This window comes from Chiloscyllium plagiosum, chromosome 12 (assembly GCF_004010195.1).
Source record: "Chiloscyllium plagiosum isolate BGI_BamShark_2017 chromosome 12, ASM401019v2, whole genome shotgun sequence".
Lineage (NCBI taxonomy): Eukaryota > Metazoa > Chordata > Chondrichthyes > Orectolobiformes > Hemiscylliidae > Chiloscyllium > Chiloscyllium plagiosum.
In genome coordinates, this window is record NC_057721.1 from 80,842,216 (window position 1) to 80,865,949 (window position 23,734).

A 23,734-nucleotide genomic window follows, 5' to 3' on the forward strand; every position below is an offset into this window, starting at 1 on the left:
CCTCTGGGCTGTAGGCTGCCCAGGCAGAAGATGAGGTGTTGTTCCTCCAATTTGCGGTGTGATTCGTTGTGGCAATGGAGGAGGCCAAGGATGGTCATGTTGGAAAGGGAGTGGGAAGGGGAATTGAAATGGGCAGTGACTGGGAGGTCCGATCAGCCCCTGCAGACCCGGCTGTGACACTCGGTGAACCATTCCCGAAGTTTACGTTCAGTCTCCCCGGGTGCACCTGATGCAGTAAACTAGGTTGGAGGAGAGGCAGGTGAACCTCTGTCTCACCTGGAAGCACAGTTTGGGCCCTGGATGAAGGTGAGGGGAGTGGTGTACTCGCTGGTTTTGCATCTTTTCCAGTGTGTGATTATAGTTTATAATGACTTTCAATTTGTCTGTTAATTCACATCCAACTTCTGTTGAATGAGCTATAAAAGTAAAGCAGGTCATCTAAGATCATATTTCTAGAATCATAGGGGTAGGTACTTGGGGGTTCGGGGGTTGGTGGGGTGAGTGCTGCAAACCAAAGACTGTCAAAGGGAATGATCCTTGCTGAAGGCAGAGAGGGGTGGGGAGGGAAAGATGTTCTTGGTGGTGGGGTCTAGTTGGAGTCAGCAGAAGTGTTTAAGGATGATGTATTGGATGTGGAGACTGGTCAGCAGCATTGTGGGTCAACCGTTGCAGCGGTTCAAGGAGGTAGCTCACCACCGCTTTCTCAAGGGGCAACTAGGGATGGGCAATAAATACTAGTCTAGCCAGCAACACACACATCCCATGAATGAACTAAAAAAATGCACAGGGGCTGCCACTGAAACAGACAGTACGAGAATTAGGGAATGATACCTTCTGAATGTGACACAGTGATTACCTTTGTCCAATGTAAAAGCTATGATGAAATACAAAGAGGGCCCTACTTTAGAGTGCATTTCGTGGAAATAAGTTAGCACACACGGCTGCCCTGTGGCAAATCAAATTCGCATTTTTCCACAAGTATTGAGCTGCATCTGGGCAGCAATTCATGTTTTTAAATTGAAGGCAAATGATTTTTTCCCAGATGATCTGATAATTTTTCAAGCACTGAACTGCCACTTAACCCTTTCGTGACTGCACTAGCAGCTCCATAACGATTCCTTCCCACTGCCAGTGAATGAGATAGCCCGGGGAGGAGAAAGATTCAGAAAAGACATGTAGGGAACTTTTTCTACTCGGCGAGTGGTTCGTGTGTGGAATGGACTTCTGGAGGAGCTGCTGGATGGAGAGACAGTCATAGTTGCAGGGGACAGCACAGTGGCTCAGTGGTTAGCACTGCTGTCTCACAGCACCAGAGACCGGGGTTCAATTCCCACCTCAGGCGACCGTCTGTGTGGAGTTTGCACATTCTCTCATGTCTGTGTGGGTTTCCTCCAGGTGCTCCGGTTTCCTCCCACAATCCAAAGATGTGCAGGTTAGGGTGGATTGACCATGGGAAATTGCCCATAATGTCCAGGGATGTGTAGGTTAGTTGGGCTAGTCATGGAAAATGCAGGGTTATAGGGATAGAGTAGGAAGGTGGGTTTGGGAGGCATGCTGTTTGGAGGGTCAGTGTGTTCTTGATGGGCTAAATGGCCTGCTTCCATACTGTAGGGATTTGAAACATTGAAAAGACATTTTGATAAGGACATGAATGAGAAAAGCTTGGAGGGATATGGGCCAGGCACAAGTAGGTGGGACTAGTTTAGGTTGGGATGATGATTGGCATGGACTGGTGGTATTGAAGGACCTGTTTTAGACTCTGACTCTATCTAAGGTTCCTTGTCAATCAGGAATGGTTCAAAGCTCTGCCTCACCACCTTCCACAAGCCCCCTTCCCCAAGAAATGCTAAGCTAAATGTCAGAGTACAGGAGCTGACCCTCAGTGCTCCAGAGTTAATTAACCCAGCCAAGATTTCCATTTGTAATTGCTATCCATGCACATGTGAGCATCATGTTGGAATATCAGATAAGCTACAGGATCTGACACCAAAATTGGAGGTGTAGTGGACAGCCGAAGAAGATTACCTCAGATTACATCAGGATCTTGATCAGATGGGCAAAGGTGAGGACTGCAGATGCTGGAAACCAGAGTTGCTGGAAAAGCACAGCAGGTCAGGCAGCATCCGAGAAGCAGGAAAATCGACATTTCGGGTAAAAGCCCTTCATCAGGAATATAGCCCCTCTATTCCTGATGAAGGGCTTTTGCCCGAAACTTTGATTTTCCTGCTCCTCGGATGCTGCCTGACCTGCTGTGCTTTTCCAGCACCACTCTGATCTAAACTCTTGACCAGATGGGCCAATGGGCTGAGAAGTGGCAGATGGAGTCTAGGGAACAAAGAGACCTTGGAGTGCATGTTCATAGCTCCTTGAAAGTGGAGTCGCAGTTAGATATGATAGTGAAGGAGGCGTTTGGTATGCTTTCTTTTATTGGTCAGAGTATTGAGTACAGGAGTTGGGAGGTCATGTTGCGGCTGTACAGGACTTTGGTTAGGCCACTGTTGGAATATTGTGTGCAATTCTGGTCTCTTTCCTATTGGAAAGGTGTTGTGAAACTTGAAAGGGTTCAGAAATGATCTACAAGGATGTTGCCAGGGTTTGAGAATTTGAGCTATAGGGAGAGGCTGAACAGGCTGGGGCTGTTTTCCCTGGAGGCTGAGGGGTGACCTTATAGAGGTTTACAAAATTATAAGGGGCATGGATAGGATAAATAGACAGTCTTTTCCCTGGGGTGGGGGAGTTCAGAATTAGAGGCCATAGGTTTAGGGTGAGAGGGAAAGATATAAAAGAGACCTAAGGGGCAACCTTTTCATGCAGAGGGTAATACATGTATGGAATGAGCTGCCAGAGGAAGTGGTGGAGGCTGGTACAATTGCAACTTTAAAAGGCATTTAGTTAGGTATATGAATAGGAGGGGTTTGGAGGGATATGGGCTGGGTGCTGGCAGGTGGTACTAAATTGGGTTGGGATATCTGGTCGGCATGGACATGTTGGACCGAAGGGTCTGTTTCCGTGCTGCACATCTCTATGACTCAATCATGAGATGCCCCATGTAGTTAGTTCACCCAAAGTCTCTCACCTGCTGGAGTAGGATTGAGACTGTATCACAACCTGGAGACAGTGAAGTCTGCAGATGGTGGAGATCAGAGTTGAGAGTGTGTTGCTGGAAAAGTACAGCAGGTTAGGCAGCATCTGAGGAGCAGGAAAATCAATGTTTTGGGCCAGATTCCTGATTAGATTATATTATTTACAGCATGGAAACAGGCCCTTTGGGCTAACAAGTCCACACTGACGCACCCAGACCCATTCCCCTATGTTTACCCCTGCACCTAACACTATGGGCAATTTAGCATGGCCAACTCACCTGAAATGCACTTTTTTGGATTGTGGGAGGAAACCCACGCAGACACTGGGAGAATGCGTAAACCTCACACAGTCAGTCGCCTGAGGCGGGAATTGAACCCGGTTCTCTGGCGCTGTGAAGCAGCAGTGCTAACCACCGTGCCGCCCAAACTGATGAAGTGCTTTTGCCCGAAACATCGATTTTCCTGCTCCTCAGGTGCTGACTGATCTGCTGTGTGATTTTCCAGCACCACACTCTCAACTGTCTCACAACCTGCCTACCCAAGAGAAAGGTTGCAAAAAGAACAATCTCTGGAAAATTGCCTGAGTTTCCTGCCCGCGTTATCAAATCACTGAATAGTAGTGCACAGGAAGAGCCCCGCCAACCCCCGGTGCCTCTTTGCAATAAATATCCAATTCGTCCCGTTCCTCTTCTCCTGAGCCTCAGCTCTGCAATTAATTCCTCTTCAAGTATTTATCCAATTCCCTTTTGAAAGTTCCCATTGAATCAGATTCCATTTCCCTGCAGGCACTGCATTCCAGACTATAACAACTCAATGTTTAAAAAAACTGACTTTCCTCTGTTCCCTTAATTCTGTACCCTCTGGTTAGCAGCTCTGCTGCCAAAGAAAACACAGTCCCCTTACTTAGACAATCAGAACCCTTTTCAGTTATGGATGCTTTTTTTTCAATCTCTTCTTAAAATTCTCTGCTCCTTGAAGTGCAGTAGCAGCTTCTTCCCATTAAGTCCCTCAGTTAAGTACCCATTCCAGGAATGTCATTTCAAGGCCATCCTAACCTACCGTGCAATATTCACGATCATTGACCTTATAACTGCTGTCTATTCCAGCTAAACCTGAGGCACATTCTCTGATTGTTGAGTTCATGAGCTGGCAGCATCCTATTGATGTGGCGGGATTATATTTTTTATTCATTCGAGGGTTGAGGGTGTCACTGGCCAGGCCAGCATTTATTGCCCAGAGGGCAACTGAGAGTCAACCACGTTGCTGTGGGTCTGGAGTCACATGCAGACCAGACTAGGTAAGGATGGCTGTTTCCTCCCCTAAAGAGCATTAGTGAATCAGATGAGTCTTGCCTGACAATTAGTAATGGATTCATGGTCATCATTGGAGTCATAGAGATGTACGGCATGGAAACAGACTCTTCGGTCCAACTTGTCCATGCCGACCAGAAATCCTAAATTAATCTAGTCCCACTTACCAGCACTTGGCCCATATCCCTCTAAACCCTTCCTATTCATATCCCCATCCAGATGCCTTTTAAATGTAGTAATAGTACCAGCCTCCGCCACCTCCTTTAGCAGCTCATTCCATACCCACACCACCTTCTGCGTGAAAAAGTTAATTCCAGATTTTATTGAAACCCAATCATACTAGCTGCCAGGTGGGGTTTGAATCCAAACCCGCAGAGCATCACCTGGGTTGCTGGATTAATAATCCAGTGACAAGACCACCAGGCCATTACCTCCCATAGACTTGGGGTTGGTTCAGTGTTCCCTGAATTTTTGAAATACAATCATTGAGGAGTCAGTTGTGCCTTTTGTTCCTAAAAGCATTTGAGCTCGTTGGGAAACCAATACTCAGAAACTACACAACATAACCCCAAACAAATTTTCAATCATTTGGTTTGCTCTGTGCCTCTTAGCTCTGCCTGTCTTACAACAATGTCTCACCAGTAAATCCCCCCACTCTCTGCGAGAGGAATCTTAGTTTTAGATTACATTACAGTGTGGAAACAGGCCCTTCGGCCCAACAAGTCCACACCGACCCGCCGAAGCGAAACCCACCCATACCCCTACATTTACCCCGACCTAACACTACGTGCAATTTAGCATGGCCAATTCACCTGACCCTGCACATCTTTTGGACTGTGGGAGGAAACCGGAGCACCTGGAGGAAACCCACACAGACACGGGGAGAACGTGCAAACTCCACACAGTCAGTCGCCTGAGGCGGGAATTGAACCCGGGTCTCAGGCGCTGTGAGGTAGCAGTGCTAACCACTGTGCCACCGTGCCGCCCAGTTTGTGCAAGGCTGCTCGACCACAGTGTGCATCGTGGGCAAATTGGGTTGAGTCTGTCAGAGAGACTAGCCAGCAGTTGGCCCCTCAGTTGAGCAGGGCAGGAAAGAGTGGGAATCGAACTGTGGACCCTTTCTGGCAGTGTGGTTCAGGACAGGACCCAGAATGAGGGCCTTCAGCAGCTGTGGTACTCGAGAGAATTCCTGAAAACTAGTCCTTCATTTCCAATCTCTAGAGGAAGCAGAGCGCATTATAGACCAGGAAATATGTTAAAGTGCTGCAGGCATCTGTGCTAGTGCATGGTATGAATAAGGAGTTTCTTTGTGGTGGTGTTTGAGAAAAGTAATTAGTCTGTGCAAGTCGGTAGACCAGGCCTGTGCTGCGAGGAGGGTGAGAGAGAGGGCAGAGTGTAGATCTGAACCAGCCGCCTCCAGAAACAATACTGGAATCACTTGTGCTGAATTACACAACTCTGAAATAATGCTTCAGTGATTTGGTTTGTCGGATACAGCAAAGCACTAAGGGTGTTTTTTTGTCCCTCAGCATGCAAAGGTGGGTTTCTTCCTCCTCAGATTCCTCTTGCCAGCTGCAAGCGGATTGTATTAAATATAGGAAGGCATATACCTGTATGTGAACAAATTCATACACAGACAGAAAAACATCAGATAGAATCCCTACAGGGCAGGAAGGGCACCCCACCCAGGCCTCACCTTATTCCCATAACCCCACATTTCCCCCAGCCTGCATAGGGAGAATGTGTAAACTCCACACAGGCAGGCACCCGAAGGTGGAATTGAACCTGGGTCCCTGGTGCTGTGAGACAGCAGTGCTGACCACTGAGGCACTGTGTTGCTGTGCACATGGGGACTTTTACCCAGGTACACATACAAGGAAATGCACAGGCAAACCCACATGCACACACCAACATGCACAAATGCACACTTGAATGTGCTCGACACATGCACTCCTTGGACCTGCTTAACACATTCACATATGTACATGCATTTGCACATGTATGCACACGCAGGTCCATATGAATGATGCACATGTGCACATATGCAAGCACTAATTCACATTTAAACACTCTTACACAACTATAAATGGGAACACGCTTGACGCATGTATTCCTCAAACCTGTGTTACACATGCATAAAGAAGCACATGCACACAAATACACACCAAAACACATTCACACGTGAACGCACTCAGACATGGTTAAACACAATCCCAGGCATATGTGTGCACAAGTCCAAATGCATTACGGTCACGGGGGTATGGGTTCAAATCCCACTATGGCATATGAACAAAACAAAAGCCATCCTAATGGTGCCCACGTAACCGCTGTTAAAACCAATCTCATTCACTAATGTCCTTTTAAGGAGGGAAATCTGCCATCCTTACCTGGTCTGGCCTACATGTGACTCCAGACCACAGCAATGTGGTTGACTCTCAACTACTTCTAGGTAATTAGAGGTGGGTGATACATGCTGGCCCAGCCAGCGATGCCGTCAACCCCAAAGACACTCTGCATGGATCTGCCAGCCCAGGTAAAGATGGCAGACTTCATTTCCTGAATGGTATTAAGTGAACCAGGTGGGTCTTTACACCAATTGACGATAATTTCAGCTCTTGCTAGCAAAAACAAAGTCAATCTGACATTATACCACACGTTCAAGCCAATTGGAAATTGAATCTGGATTTCCTTGGTCAAAGGTAGGGACATTACCGCTGTGCCAGATGAGCCCATTGTAATATCAGTATCTTCTCAATAGCCTAGTCTAGATTAGAGTGGTGCTGGAAAAGCACAGCAGGTCAGGCAGCATCTGAGGAGCAGCAAAATCGACGTTTCAGCCAAAAGCCTTTCATCAGGAATGAAGGGCTCATTCTTGATGAAGGGCTTCTGCCTGAAACGTCGATTTTCCTGTTTCTTGGATGCTGCCTGACCTGCTGTGCTTTTCCAGCACCACTCTAATCTAGACTCTAATCTCCAGCATCTGCAGTACCCACTTCTGCCTTCTCCGAGATGTTACTACACACCTCTAGAAAAGGTGGGACATGAGCCCAATAAATGGTCTTTACTGAGAATAACTTTGAAATGTTGATTTATTTATTGATTAATTGAATTGAAATTCCACCAGCAGAGGTAAAAGGGTGCAGTGGTAGTGCCCTATCCCTGGGTTAGGATATCTGGGTTCAACTCGTGCTCCAGAGGTGTTCCATAACATCTCTGAACCATTTTAAATGTACAAAAAAAAATCAGCCACAGTGGGACTTGAAGCTGTGACCTCTGAACATTAACCTGTATCGCTGGCTTGCTGGTTCAGTGATGTTACAACGACCAGCACTGTGGTCCCAATCATTGGTCTCAGTGTCATTGTCATTTGGATTATTTAATTTATGACTCCATCTGGTAAATTGGATGGTGCCTCTCTGAAGGATGCCAATGAGAGCAGGCTTCAGGGTCAACTGTGATATCCCTTCCACAGTCCAACATCTTACCGTCTAGGCTTACACTAAGAGAAGGGTTTGTGGGCGGCACGGTGGCCCAGTGGTTAGCACTGCTGCCTCACAGCGCCCGAGTCCGGGGTTCCATTCCCGCCTCAGGCGACTGACTGTGTGGAGTTTGCACGTTCTCCCGTGTCTGCGTGGGTTTCCTCCGGGTGCTCCGGTTTCCTCCCACAGTCCAAAGATGCGCAGGTCAGGTGAATTGGCCATACTAAATTGCCCGTAGTGTTAGGTTAGGGGTATGTGTGGGTTGCGCTTCGGCGGGTCGGTGTGGACTTGTTGGGCAGAAGGGCCTGTTTCCACACTGTAATGTAATCTAAAATGTAATGTAATCTAAAAAAGGATTTACAAGGATGTTGCCAGGGTTGGAGGGTTTGAGCTATAGGGTGAGGCTGAGTAGGCTGGGGCTGTTTTCCCTGGACATCGGAGGCTGAGGGGTGATCTTACAGAGGTTTATAAACTCATGAGGGCCATGGATAAGGTAAATAGACAAAGTCTTTTCACCTGACCTGCACATCTTTGGACTGTGGGAGGAACCGGAGCATCCGGTGGAAACTCTTGTAAGCACAGGGAGAACGTGCAAACTCCACACAGACTGGCTGGATTCAAACCTGGATCCCTGGTGCTGTGAGCTAGCAGTGCAAACCACTCAGCCACTGTGCCATCCCGAGTGCATGATTGGTGCTGCGAGGGCAACTGTTAAAATATAAAAGGTTGTCTGAAAACACAGCTGCATTCAAAGACACCTCCATTGGACTTTGGAAATGTCCAATTATACTCTGAAATGATGGGTTGCACTCTGCTGGTCCAGTCCTCCAAGGGTTAATTGAGCTATATTTCACAATGTCAGCCTCCAATGTGGGAGCAGAAATGCTAGTAATTTCAGCAGAGTCTGCATTTAAAACATGTTTTTTTTTAATGTGTATTACCTGATCTGCAATTTTCCTCCTGTCCTGTAATTACACTCCATCGCCTACATAGCAAGCTCAGCACTTTGTCCATCAGACAAAAAGCCACTGATTAAGCGTGTTTCCTAACTGCTTGTGTTTTGTTCTGTGCCTCATGTGTGTCTGTCAGCAGTTACCCACGCACACCTCAGCTGTCTGAAAAAAAATGATGATCCCTCTCTGCACTCACTCTCACCTTGAGCTGTGTTTGAACCGAGCACCAGGAGTTCAAACACCAGACTTCTCCATTTTGATAGGAATAAACTGACCTTGTTCACCAGATGTACAAGCTTCACTGTGATCCTCCCCCTTCATGATTTTAAAATAAATCTTACTTTGTGGAGATAGGAAATGTTACCACACAGCATTTCGGTCTTTCATTTGAAACGTCAAACCAAGGCCACTGACTCTGCTCACATCTAGAAATAGAAGATCCCATGGCCGATATTAATTTGGCGGAGTGGGAGGGGGAGTTAAAGTGTTCAGCCACGGGGTGGTTGGGTTGGTTGGTGTGGGTGTCCCAGAGGACACCCGGACCAACCAACCCAACCACCCTGTGGCTGAGCACTTTAACTCCCCCTCCCACTCTGCCAAGGACATGAAGGTCCTTGGCCTCCTCCATCGCCAGACCCTGGCCACACGACGCCTGGAGGAAGAGCACCTCATCTTCCGCCTAGGAACCCTCCAACCACACAGGATGAATGTAGATTTCTCCAGCTTCCTCATTTCCCCTCCCCCCACTTTATCTCAGTCCCAACCCCTGGATTTAGCACTGCCTGACCTGCTGTGCTTTTCCAGCACCACACTTTTCACCTCTGGTCTCCAGCATCTGCAGTCCTCACTTTCTCCAAGAAAAACTTCCCTATGTTTGAGGAATTTATATTCTTTGACTAGCAATGTTGACTCTGGTTATTATCTCATTAATGTTAGTTGGAGTTTGCTGTGCGCTGCTTGGCTGCCATGTTTCTTCCATGGCAACAAAGGGGTTACCATTGGCCAGACAGAAACTGAACTGGACTCATTCAATCAATGAAGGGCCCTGGCCTGAAATGTTGATTTTCCTGCTCCTCAGATGCTGCCTGACCTGCTGTGCTTTTCCAGCGACACTCTCATCACTAAATAAATTAAGCAGCAACAAGAGTAGGTCAAAACTAGGAATACTGCGGCAAGTAACTCACCTCCTGACTCCCCAGAGCCTGCCCACCATCCACCAGGCACAAGTCAGCAGTGTGATGGAATACTCCCCACTTGCCTGGATGGGAGCCACTCCAACAACACTCAAGAAGCTCAACCATCTAGGACAAAGCAGCCCGCTTGATTGATGCTACATCCACAAGCACCCTCTCCCTCCACCACCGACACTCAGTAGCAGCAGTGTGTACCATCTACAAGATGTACTGCAGAAATTCACCAAAGATCCTTGGACAGCACCTTCCAAACCACTTCCACCTAGAAGGACGAGGGCAGCAGATACATGGGAACACCACCCCCTGCAAATTCCCCTCCAAGCCTCTCACCATCCTGATTTGGAAATATCTCACCATTCCTTCACTGTCACTGGGTCAAAATCCTGGAATTCCCTCCCTAAGGGCACTGTGGGTCAACCTACAGCACATGGACTGCAGCGGTTCAAGAAGGCTGCTCACCACACCCCCCCCCCCCACTCCGCCCCTTCTCAAGGGTAACTTGGGACAGGCAATAAATGCCGGCCCAGTCAGCAATGTCCACATCCCCTGAATGAAAATAGACTGCACTTCAAAAGGTGCTTCTTTGGCTGTAACACACTTTTGGGTCGTCCTGAGGTCATGCTGAGAATTCTATAAGTGCAAGCCCTTTCTTGTCTTTAGTGAGAGGGTGAGTGAGAGGGAGGAGAAAAACATATTTGCTTTGCAGTTTCCTTTTCTGCCTTTGTTTGCAGGCGCTCGTACAGTTTGCAAATTGTACCCACCCTGTACAGACTCTCATCACTGCATTGTGAAAGCAACATTAATCACACAATGCAGCAATGATCCACTCAGAAAAGCACTCTGCTCTTCCTGAAACGAAAATCACCCGAAATGGGATTGGCATTTGAATCCAAAGACCTAGCAACCCGCAGGATATTACTGCACCTAACTGCTTACAACGTGAGCAATTCACAACGTTGTGATAGCACCTTGTCTTCAATCAGTGAATCTTTAGCTCACCATTTTAAACCGAGAGAGTGCATGTTACAGTCGGGAATATTTCTTAGGGAGTGATTTTTTTTAACCTCTGTGCAGGCTAGCTTCGAATGCAGGAGTTTGCAGCCGCAACTCTGGGTTCACGAATGATTTCTGAAATTTGAGAAAGTGTTCTGACCCATGAATCATGGAAAGTTGTCTGCAGGTACAGCAGATGGAATGTTATCGTTTGTTGGAGGGGGGAATGGAATATAAAAATTGGGATGTTTTACAGCAGCTGTATAAAACCTTAATGTACAGGACTGCATGACGTGTTAGCATGAAGAGGGTGGCAGAGTGGCTCAGTGGTTAGCGCTGCTGCCTCATGGTCATAATGACCCAGGGTTCAATTCCACCCACTCTATGTGAAGTTTGCACATTCTCCCTGAGTCTGTGTGGGTTGTCTTTGGGTGCTCCAGTTTCCTCCCACAGTCCAAAGATGTGCAGGTTAGGGTGGATCGTCCATGGGGAACACAGGGGTGGGATAATCTTTGAGCAGTCAGTGTGTGGGTTGAATGGCCTGCTTCCACATTGTCAGGATTCTACAGTTGTGATCTTCCTGTTCAAAAACAGGTGTAATTGCTTTCAAGTAGACAGGCAGGAGGCTGGAAGAACACAGCAAGCCAGGCAGTGTCAGGAGATGAAAATGTTCCTCCAGTATCTGCAGTCTTTTTGTCTCTGTCTCTGGTTGCTTTAGAAGCAATTTGGAGATGAGCAATTTGGGGATTGAACAGTTTGGCCCCTTTGCCATTGGAATTTAAGAAAATTAGAAAAACCTGATTGACACATATAAGTTCCTGAGGGGACTCAACAGGGCAGGTACTGAGAAGATGCTTTCCCCTTCTGGGAGAGTCTAGAACAGTTTAAAAATAAGATCTTTCCTTTTCTGTGGGAAATGAAGGTGTTTTTTGTCTCTTACAAGATCATTATTGTGTGGACTGCTTCCTTGGTGAAGGTTCTATGTGTGAATATAGACAAGCTCGAGATTGACACTGGGGAGGTCAGGTAGGAGAGCAGCATTGAAACTAAAACCAAATCAGCCATGAGCTTAACACATGCTGGAGCAGGTTAGAAGGGCTGATTGGCCTACTCCTGTACCTACTTCCTCCACTCCCAACTCTGTATGAAGGCAGCAGCAATCATAATCCAGAGAAAAGTTGTCAGCCCATTAGATCCTGACTGCGTTCCCCAGTATTCCATCTGACTGCCTCACCCACTCTGGTCCTGCCCTGTACGTTCCAGCCAGTCACTGCTGGCTGGCTTTTCACTTCAAACTGGAGGTCATCGAAAATTCTGATACCCAAACCTTGTTCCATAACTGGTCCTGAACCCCCTTCAACTACCAAGCTCTCCAACTGACCCTGGTGTGTGTTCTGGTGTTGCCCAGATTTTAAAATTCGATTCCTTGTGTTTGGATATTTTCATTCCTCTGCATGCCTTTATGTTGTTCCAGCCTCTTGTACACCCTTGGTTTTAATTACCCCAGTGATAGTGGCCCTGCCTTAAGTTGCCTGGTTCCCAAGCGCTGTAATACCTTTCCTGTATCTCACTCTCTCTAGCTCCCCCTCTGCTAAAGACATTCCTTAAAACTGACATCGCTTTTGGTCATGAGATATCCACTTATGTCACAAACTTAGTTCTATGGTTCTCCTGTGAAGGGTCTCTATTGAACAATATGAATGGGGCTATATAAATGTAAACCCTTGTTGTTGTCCTGATGTGCAGATGTTGTCCCAAACGTCAGTCCAAACGTGTCTGACATGGCAAATTCTCAGTTTGAGGTTTGGTCAGCGCTGAGTTCATCAGAGGTGCGATAAGTGTTTCAGTCCTTCCAGAATAACAATCAAGAGATCATGTGTTCAACTTCCACCCAGGACACTTGAATTCAGGGCTCAAAATGAACCATAATGACGAGGAGACTGTCAAATGTGGAATAAAAATGCAAGAGCTTAATCTCAGTTTAGGGATAGGAACCTGCTGATCTTCCTTAGAGAGCACTCGATGCTGATATTTGAATATATTAAAGACCAAGATTGATTTTGACACCTTTTGTATTAGGAGCATACAAAACCAGCCAACTTAGTGTGACTTAGCTCTTGAATGCTACTTAGAATAGAATGACAGAGTTGAGTACTTCAGGAATTAAGGATGTGAAAAAGAGGGTTCTGTTGTTTGCGTCAAAACTTTTCCACTCTCCAGAAATTGATTTTTACTCTGCTATCAGAGAAGAAGGTGGCTAATTGGTGTGTCTGTCCGTGATTCAGGCTTATTCTATTCCTGAGGTTGAGAATAGTATAACAGCTGGTGGTAAGGTTAACAAATATATAAAACATAGCTAAATATATAGTTGAACACAATGATTGAGTCATTCCTTCCAACACTTTGAGGATGGTGGGATGTGTCACAGTTGCAGTATGTGGGAGTTCCTGGATGCTAATTTGGTCTGGAGCAAACATGTCTGCACGAAGTGTTTGAGTTTGAACAGGTTTGGCTCAGGTTTTGTGACACAAACACAGTGGTGCATCGGGGGGATAGAAAGTTACCTGGATTTTTTGTACCAGGGGACAGTAACACCTTTTAGGCTAGATCATTTGATTGTGGTCAGCGTACATGAGCAGGAGGGTGTGACTGTGAGCAAGTCAGCGAAGGACACTCAGAGGGTAAGACCTTCAGCTTTTGCCACTCTCCAAAACGTCTGACATTCTTTCAGCGTGTTTTGATGAGAGTGGGGCTTTTACGTGGATGAACTAAGTGACCATCGTACCATGGTACAGGAAGCTCCTGAAAGGGGGCGTGGGTAGTAAGAGGGATGTCATAGCAGTAGGGAACACTGTCGTGAGGGGAATGGACACCATTCCCTGCAATAAAGAATGTGTGTCCAGATGGCTGTGTTGTCTGCCCACTGTCAGGATTTGGGACATCTGCTACGGGCTAGAGAGGAACTTGCAGTGGGAGGGGGAGAATCCAGTCACTGGGATCCATGTCGGTACCAAAGATACAGACGTGGTAATGAAGGAGGATCTGCATGGTGGTAAAGATGGGAGAGGTGTCAAATTGAAAAACAGAACCTCAAATCATCATCTGTGTTATCTCCCTCGTCACAGTAAAATTTGTACAGGGCAAATCAGATTGGAGAGATGAATTCATGGCTGAAAGACTGGTGTGGGAGACATTGGGTCCTGGTGCAAGGAAATCTGGCTGCTGTACTGGGGAAAGTCCAAATGGGTCAGAGTGTCTGCCTGAACTGTGCTGGGGCTAGTGTTCTTGACAACCATATAACTAGGGAAGTAGTGAGGACATTAAATTGAACAGTGGAGGTAAGGAATCAACTGTGGGAAGTGGTGATGAAAAACGAGAGTCAAGGTTTAAAAAGAATGTTATTACTACGATAAATGAGAAACAGCCTGCGACACAAAAGGATCAAGAGGATCAATCTAAGAATCAACAAATTAATAAGACTAGAATTTATATCGAGAATAAAAGGATGTTACCAAATGCTCTGCATCTGAATACATCGAGCATTCAAAATATATCAGATGAAGAGAGATGGCCAGTGGAAATGAGTGGGTACAATTTGGTAGTCATTGCAGAGATATGGTTGCACAATGATCTGGACTGGGATCTAAATCTTTGAGTGTACAGGGCATATAGGAACGACAGGGAAACAGTAAATGGTGGAGGGGAAGCTCTGTCAGTTAGTGACGGTATTAGCACAATACAGAAGAATGGCCTAACTTCAGGGAACCAAGATATGGAAGCAGTTGAGAAATGAGAAATGATAAAGGAGTAAGACATAAATAAGAATGAATGATGAATAAGTAGAAAAATGTGAAGTTGTGCATTTTGGCACGAAGATTAAAAGAGGGGCCTATCACCAAAACGCTGAGTAATTGGGAAACACGTTAAAGCACAAGTTTGGAACTCTCTTCCGCAAACAGCGATCTGTACTCAATCAACCATTAAATTTAAATCTGAGATTAATACATTTTTGTTAACCAAAGGGATGAAGGACTATGTATCAAGGGCCCTAAAGGAGCTGGTTCACAGATTGGCCATGCCCTTACTAAATCATTACAAACTCATTGTGTTGAATGACATCCTCCTGTTCTGATGTACGCAATGTGATAATGATCAGATAATCCGCAGTATTGTGTTGATGGAGGGAGAGGTGGCCAGGACACTGGGAAGAACTCCCATGATCTTCTTCAAGACAGAGCCAATGGATCAAATACTCCCACCTCATGGGTCAAGTAGGGCTTTGGTGTAATATCTCAACTGGATGTTGTGGTGTCATGATAATATCACTGGACTAGTAATCCAAAAGGACCAGGTTAATGTTCTGGGGTCATGAAGTCAAATTCCACCAATGCATAATGATGATGACCATAAAACCATAATTAATCTTCATGAAGACCCACTAAGAACATAACATTGGGTCAGCAAGGCCAAGGACAGGCAAAAGGGATTAGTTTAATTTGGCTTGATGTTCGACATGACATTGTGGGCCAAGACCCCATTCCTGTGCTGTACTGTTCTATGTTCTATGGTCTAAGTGTATTTTACCATTCATGTGATCATAGCCGAACCTCTATTTTAATGTAAGACTCCTGTGCTCTCTTCCATTAACAACATTTAAAAGGCATTTTGGGCATGAATAGGAAAGCATTAGAAGGATATGGATAAAGTGCAGGGAAATGGGATTAGCATGATCGGACATTTTGGTCAGCATGGACCAGTTTGGGCCAAAGGTCTGTCTCCGTGCTGTAGGACTCTGACTCTAGAAATTTATCTGTTTCTTTCTTAAACATTCTCAGTGACTTGGCCTCCACAGCCTCTGCATCAGAGACTTCCACAAGTTCACTCCTCACTCAGTGAGGTTTTCCTCATCATCTCAGTCTAAAAGGGCCCACCATATATCTTGAGATGGTAACACCTTGTGGTGGATTCCTTAGTCAGGGGAAATAGCATCCAGTCTGTTCAGCCCAATGAGAATTTGATACATCCCTTATCATTCTCCTAAACTCCAATGAAATCAGGCCCAGTCGACCCCATTTATCTTTGTATGACAAACATGCCATCCCAGGAATCAGTCCGGTGAGACTGGTCTATGACAAGCACGTCCTTCCTTGGATAAGGAGATCAGTTGTGGACACAATGTTCCTGGTGTGGTCTCACCTGTTACAACCTCAGTCAGACTTCTTTGGTTCTCAACTCAAAACTCTTTACAATGAGGGCCAACATATCATTGCCTTTCTAACTGTGTAACAGCAATATAACACATTCAGCTACAGGTGGGACTCACTCCCAGCCTCCCCTCCACCCCAATCTTCTGGCTCAGAGGCTGGGACACTACCCTGTGCCATAAGCTTTCTCTTTACAACACCTGCAAGCTTGCTATTGATGATGGATATACAAGGACACCAGTTAGGGAATAACATCCAGTTATTGTTATTAATGGACATTTTTATGGGAGCTTGTAGAGAATTACCTTTATAAAGGTCTGGAGGAGGAAACCTTCACATGAAAGGCCTATAAAGGAACAGCAGGCATCATCTCACATTGGATCTTTCTCCAACCTCTAGGTATGACATCAAGGAAGACAACACCCTGCGCATCAAGAGGGTGAGCAATGGTGACGAGGGAACATTCACCTGTGTGGGAGAGAACCGTGTGGGCATGGTTGAAGCGACCGCAACTCTCACCGTGCGAGGTAAGCAAGCAAGATGGCGGGATCATCCCCCTGCGCACGTTCATGCCCAGAGTCTCTCCACATGCTGCTCTCCCCTCCCCCCAGGAGAGTGAGACTGCGCCACTCTGGTTGGGGGTAATCCTGGAGGTTTTGCCACACGAGCGTGTGCCCCCGCCTGTTACAGCTGAGCACAGGCCTCCCCCAGCCTGCGCAAACCCCAATGTGTAAACCCAAAGTGGATCACCAGGCATGAAGTAATTCACTGGCCCACTGCTTTTCTTAACCAAAGAAAAAGCAAGGAGTTTCTTCCTTGTCTTTGAACTAAAGAACATAAAAGACATACAACACAGGAACAGGCTCTTCAGCTCTCCAAGCCTGTGCCAACCATCATTCCCTAACTAAACTAAAAGACAACCCTTCTGCCCTTGTTCGATTTATATCCCTCTATTCCCTCCCTATTCATGTAATCATCCAGGTGCCTCCTAAATATTCCCAACGTGCCTGCTTCCACCACCTCTTCTGGCAGTGTGTGCCAGGCTCTTGTTGGTAAATCTTGAGTCAAACAATCCTTTCCCCTCACCATCTGCCAAAACCTCAATAACCAACAAACAGTTCAAAGGAAATGAAAACAAATTTTGACGCTTGTATGAGTTCCCGCGATCATTTTGTACCCGACATGTTCCTGGAGAGTCTTGGGTGACACCGCAGTTGCTGTCATCCATGCACTAGTACAGTCAGGGGAAAAAATTGGGGCCTTAGACAGTCTCTGCTCAGTTGTAGGCTGTAATACCAGGAAGAGGGAATAATACATGTCTAATGCTTACTTCTTGTGTTATTACTGAGGTGTCATTTGGCGATTCTTTCAGAAATGATTATCATTGCTGGGCCGGCAATAACTCAGGGGAGGGCGCGGTCTGCCCTAACAGAACCCGCTGCTTCTTGGATCTTAACTCACTGGATTCAAGATGGTGGCTCTCCAGGGAAGTCATTCCATTGGTTTTTAGTCCATGGAAATTGCCAAGGTAGCTGGCAGTCCACTCACTGCCTGGATACACATGGCCCTCCTGCACTCTGTCATCTGGCCAACTCCAACTGGATGTATTCCTGGAAATTTAGCCACATTTACTCTCTCCTGCCCCACCTCATCCACTAAAACAGTCCTTTTTCAGCCACTGGGCATAGCAGTCGGCCATTCAGCCCTTCAAGCCTGTTCCACCATTCAACATGACCATCCAAATCAGTCTGCAGTAGCCACATTCTCCCCATACCCTTTGAGGCATTAGCCCAAGAAACAATATCTAACTCCTTAAAAACATTCAGGGTTTTGGTCTCAACTGCTTTCTGTGGCAGAGAATTCCACAGGCTCCCCACTCTCTGGGTGAAGATGTCATTTCTCAAATCAATCCTAAATGGTCTACCCCATTTTCTTAGACTGTGACCCCTGCTTTTGAACTCTCTGGTCATTGGTAGCATCCTTCCTGTGTTTGCTCTGTCTCAATCTATTAGAATTTTACCAGTTTCATTGAAATATCCTCCTCCCTTCCCCATTCTTCTCAACTCCAGGGAATATAGTCCTAACCAATCCTGTTATTGCAGTATCTTTCCAATTGACAACTAGAAATGTTCAAAGGAAGGGAGATAATGGTGTTGCACCCCACAGTTAACTCTTTATAGATTCTGCTTGTGATAGTGTACAGAGGGTTAACCCTTTCATATCTGGAGACTCCGGTACAAAGACAGGGAGTTGAAACCTCGAGATGTCGTATCATGCATTTTATTCCTATATTCATTCACGGGATGAGGGTGTCACTGGCTGGGCAGCATTTATTGCCCATCCCTAATTGCCTGAGAGTGGGTCTGGAGTCACATGTAGGCCAGACCAGGTAAAGATGGCAGATTCCTTCCCTAAAGGACATTAGTGAACCAGATGGGTTTTTCTAACAATTGGCAATGGATTCATGGTCATCATTAGACTCTTAATTACAGATTTCTTTCTTATTAAATTCAAATTCTACCAGCCATTGTAGCAGGATTCAAAACCAAATCCCCAGAATGTTACCTGGGTCTCTGGCTTACTAGTCCAGCGATAGTACCATGAGGGCATCACCTCCCTCCAGGTTTGACTAACTCAGTGCTCTTGCTGACTTGGACTAACAACAATTTGAGAGAGCGTGCCCAAAATGATAAGGTGGTTCAGAAAGCTTGCAAGCTACCCAGCCCGGTGAGCAAGGACAGGGAATGCCAAAACATAGAAGCCTTTTTATGTTTGTAGCACCTGGTTAGGCCTCAGGTGGAGGCACGTGTCTCGTCCTGAGTACCGTGTTTCAGGTAGGGTGATGCAGACGTTGGAGAGGGTCAGCAGGAAATTTACTGGGATGGTACCAGGGGTGCGAGAATTCAATTTGGGCGGAATATCAGGAGCTATACGTAAATGGCAGAATTGAAAAATATGACGCTGGGAAAGCAAAGAAGGTCAGGCAACATCCGAGGAGCAGGAGAGTCAACTTTTCAGGCGTACGCCAAATGGCAGAACCCTGAGGAACATTAACGTGCAGAGGGATCTGGGCGTGCAGGTCCACAGCTCCTGAAATGTGGCAACACAGGTGGCCAAGCTAATTAGGAAGGCATATGGCATGCTTCCATTTATTGGGTGGGGCATGGAGTACAAGAGTTGGCAAACCATGTTGCAGCTATATAAAACCCTTGTTAGGCTGCATTTGGAGTATTGTTTGCAGTTTTGGTTGCCACACTACCAGAAGGACATCGAAGCTTTGGAGAGAGTGCAGAGAAGGTTCACCAGGATGTTGGCATTGGCTATGAGGAAAGTTTAAAATGACTAGGATTGTTTTCACTGGAAAGACAGTGGCTGAGAGGAGACCTGATAGAAAATTATGAGAGGCGGAGATAGGGTGGATCGTCTGAGGCTTTTTCCCAGAGTTGAAGTTTCAATTACAAGGGGGCACAGGTTCAAGGTGAGAGGGGGAAAGTTTAACGATGGGCGAGGGAAGGTTTTCACACGGAGCGTGGTAGGAGCCTGGAACACACTGCCAGAAGGGGTGGTGAAAGCAGGCACGTTGGTGACATTTAAGAGACATCTGGATGGTTACATGAATCGGGACGGAATAGAGGGGGTGCAGACTGAATAGGGGCAGGAGGCTTCTTTTTAGTTTAGTTAGGGCATGATGATCGGCACAGGCTTGGAGGGCTGAAGGACCTGTTCCTGTGCTGTCCTCCTCATTGTTTTTCTTTGTTGTGATCACTCTGTCCATGCAGAGAATGTTGAGGGAACATTTTATTGAATTGTGGAAAATTGTTGAGTAGTTTTGGTAGACCAAAAGGGGAGGAACTCTCTCCTTTGGTAAATGGGTCAGTAACTAGAGGTTGCAATTCAACATAATTCCCAGAGGAGCTGAAGGAGGCAGTGCAGACATATTTTCACACAAGAGGCTTTTTATGAAGTGTGGAATGCACTCAAAGTGTGCTCGGAGCACATGCCAAAGGAATTTCTAAAAGGCACTTGGCTAGGTCTGTTTGACGGGGTTAACAGGGAGAATGTGGGCTTTTGGAATGAATGGGACCACTCTTCGAAAGAGCGAGCAAGGACATGATGGGCTGATGGCCCCTTTCTGTGGGGGGAAATCCTCTGGTTCATCGAGGGAAGGATGGACTGCAGCTGTACCTCAGCTGACAGTTAGGGGGAGCTCAAGGCGATTCTCCCCCCCCCACCTCCGACTCCCCTCCCCTCCCCCCACCTCCCAACCCCATCCAAGAGCAGACAAAGATTATCCCTGAAGCAGCTGACTTGGGACAATTGACCAAATAGCGTACAGTCATGTGAATTTTAACCGGATTTTTAAAAAATTGCTTGCATGGGATTTTAATAAAGTTCTTAATTGCCCCAATCTCTACGGCCTGCAGGTGTGCTTAAGAATTGAGCCATACACAGCGACAGGAAAATTGAACTCCAATTTCAGTGTTGAGTGGTCTCAGCTTGATGTCAGGGAACAAAGGAAGAGGTGATTCAGCATTTTGAACTTATTATTCCAGTCAGTAAGATCCTGGCTGCAGTGCCATCTAATTCCAGGAATACGGAACATAGATTCCCTCTCAGCTCCTCTTAATATATTGTACATGTTGCGCAGGTCACTGCTTTGCCTTCAGAATTTCAGGAAGTGCAAACCTATCTTGTGTGGTCACAGCTCGTAACTTAACCATTGGTGTGCAGGTCTCATTCTGGTAAACTGGTTCCACAAACACTTTGATGCTTTTGGAAGCACCTTTTGGTCTGTGGGACCATTTCAGGTGTTTGAATAACCTGAGATCAGCTCATGAAGAACCCATTTCAGATGGAGAGGGGACAGTGCGGCAATCACGTCAAGGCTTCTTTAACAGCACCTTGCAAACACATGACCTCTTCCATCTAGAAGGACAAGGGCAACAGATACATGGGAACACCACCACCTGCAACCTTCCTCCAAAGCCCTCATCATATTTGGAAACATATCGCCGTTCCTTCACTGTTGCTGGGTCAGAATCCTGGAATTCCCTCCCTCAGGGCATTGTGGATCAGCCTCAGCACACAGACTGCAGCGGTTCAAGAAGGCAACTCATCCCCACCTTCTCAAGGGGAAACTAGGGATGGACTACAGAGTGACACTCACATAACTAGCTTGCAGGGTGATGGCGGTGTCGTGGTAATGTTACTGCACATGGGTTCAAATCCCATATTAGATTTTTGGCAATTAATGGAGTTTTATTTCAGTTAATTAAAACCTGGAAGGTTGAGCTAGTCTTAGCTTTGCTCTCCTTATCTGAGGAAGGATGTTCTGATGATGAAGAGAGTGCCGAAAAGGTTTACCAGACTGACTCCTGAAATGGCAAGACGTATGAAAAGAGACGATTAGTTAGGATTATATTTACTGGAGTTTAGAAGGATGAGGGAGGATATCACAGAAACTTATGAAATTCCAACAGGACTAGATGGGACAAACACAGGAAGGATATTCTGGATGACTAGAGAGTTCAGAACCAGGGGTCACACTCTATGGTTAGAGGGTAGGCCATTTAAGACTGAAATAAGGAGATATGTCTTCACCTAGAAAGTGGAGAGCTTCTCTGTGAATGTGGAATTCATTGACACAGAAAGCCTTTGAGACCAAAACATTGGATGACTTTAAGAAGAAGTTAGGTATGTGGCAGAGCATGTTTGACGGGCCGATTGGCCTACTCCTGTTTCTATTTCCTTTGTTTCCATTTCCAAGATGGACAGTCACTGACTTGCGGCTGAACACTGAACAGTTTGTAAGAAACTTTGCTGAGTCACTACTGAGATCCTGAGCACCTCAGAACAGAAGATGGACCCTCTCCCTAATATCTGATTACCTCATAGCCTTTTATCCTCAACCTCAGGTTGGAAGAGACAATGAGAGAGAGAGAGAGAGAGAGAGACAGACAGAGTGTTTTGGGGAGGTAGGGTGTTGGTGTTAGTGTTGAATAGGACAGGGGGATGATTGAGAAGCTGTTGGTTCTTGTTGAGGCAACAGTAGCTCCAAGCTGTGATGGGAAGTCCTCTGTGGCCAAATAGCCTGCCTGGTCTGAGCTCCAATGCACAAATAGTGGATGATTGGGTGTGGTATTGAAAAGTAGCCATCACCCTTGACACCAGTGCTCCAACATGGAGTCAGAAGAAGAGAAAGAGTAAAGTGGGTGAGGGTAAGGTCAATGTCAAGTGTTTTCATCTTGATCTGTTTGATCTTCTGTAGTCATCATGTAAGGAATGACCACATTCATTCTCCAATCCCCATCCTCACCTCATGCAATGAACATCTGAGGGGCACTCATGTATCAATGACCTCTTGAGATTTGAATAACTCAATTTGGTTTCCAAGCAAGGTTCAATCATTCGGCAATTGAGTCTACACGTCAGCAATCAGGGAGATAGGTTAATGTTCTATTCAGGAGATTCCATATGAGGACTTGCTGAATCCCACATGGATTTACTTCACCACCATCTCTCCCTGGCTCCCACTGCCTGCCCTCTGCAGTTCAATCACCATGAGATGTGTATGTCACTAACGGAATCATTCCACATCTTCAAATGGGTTCATCTTTGTTGGAACAGCTGTTTCTGCCAGCTGTTTTATGAGCAAATATTCAACATTTAATTTAATATCATTTCAGATTTTATCCTGAACATTCCATGTGTTTGTAATTGGCTCTTCCTTGCCATTCCATTGTCAGTGAGTGATTTTTAGAGGTCAACTCCCCATTTGTCATCTGGAACTTCCAGAATTTGTTTCCCTTTGCAGTGATCAATCAAGGTCAGCCAGGTGGAAATTATAGGAGTTCCCTGATTGGGGCTGTTAATCTGGTCCAATCAGGGAGCCCTGGCTGACAGATATAAACAGGAGTGTCAGAGGTTCTGCTCACTCTGAGAGCTGCCTCTGAGGGAGCTGGATCAGGGTCAAGGACTCTCCCCATGTAAACAAAGGGGGGCTTGGTGACGGGGTACCAACCTCTGTGCCCCAGCCTTTCCATACAACACAGAGGGAGGGCATATTGCCCACTCTTAGTATGCCAGCTCTTTGAAAGATCCTTTTAATTCATCCCACTCTCTCACCATCCTGCCCATGTGTTCTTGATCCTTCGAGAAATATCCTCCTCTTTGACAATGTGTTCCTGTTTGAAAGTTATAATTAAATATGTTTTCAAGGACCCTTCAAGCTGTGTGTGATGATTCACACCCCTTGATTCTTTTGATATTTATTATCGTAAATGGGTGTACCCCACATGGACTATCACAGTTCACCATCATCTTTCAGGGTCGGTTATACTGAGCACTGTCTGCTGGCCTTGCCTACATCGCTTCCACATTGTGAATGATTAAATAACTCCCTGTTCTCTGATTACTGACCTTCCGATCAATGGGAAACAGTTTCTCACTATCTATTGAAAACCTACAATAAGTTTGAATGTCACCATTAAATCTCCTATTAACTTTGTTAGGAAAGCAG

At 46.1% G+C, this 23,734-nt stretch overlaps 1 protein-coding gene across 1 annotated transcript in view; it reads left to right on the top strand.

Annotated features, from left to right (window-relative positions):
- The window catches only part of robo2 (roundabout, axon guidance receptor, homolog 2 (Drosophila)), a 977,511-nt gene that overhangs the window by 797,084 nt on the left and 156,693 nt on the right, over window positions 1-23,734 (top strand). Inside the window, exon 7 of the mRNA XM_043700204.1 lies at window positions 16,615-16,742. Within this exon, the coding sequence (XP_043556139.1) occupies window positions 16,615-16,742 (128 nt within the window). The remainder of the gene's footprint in view (window positions 1-16,614; window positions 16,743-23,734) is intronic.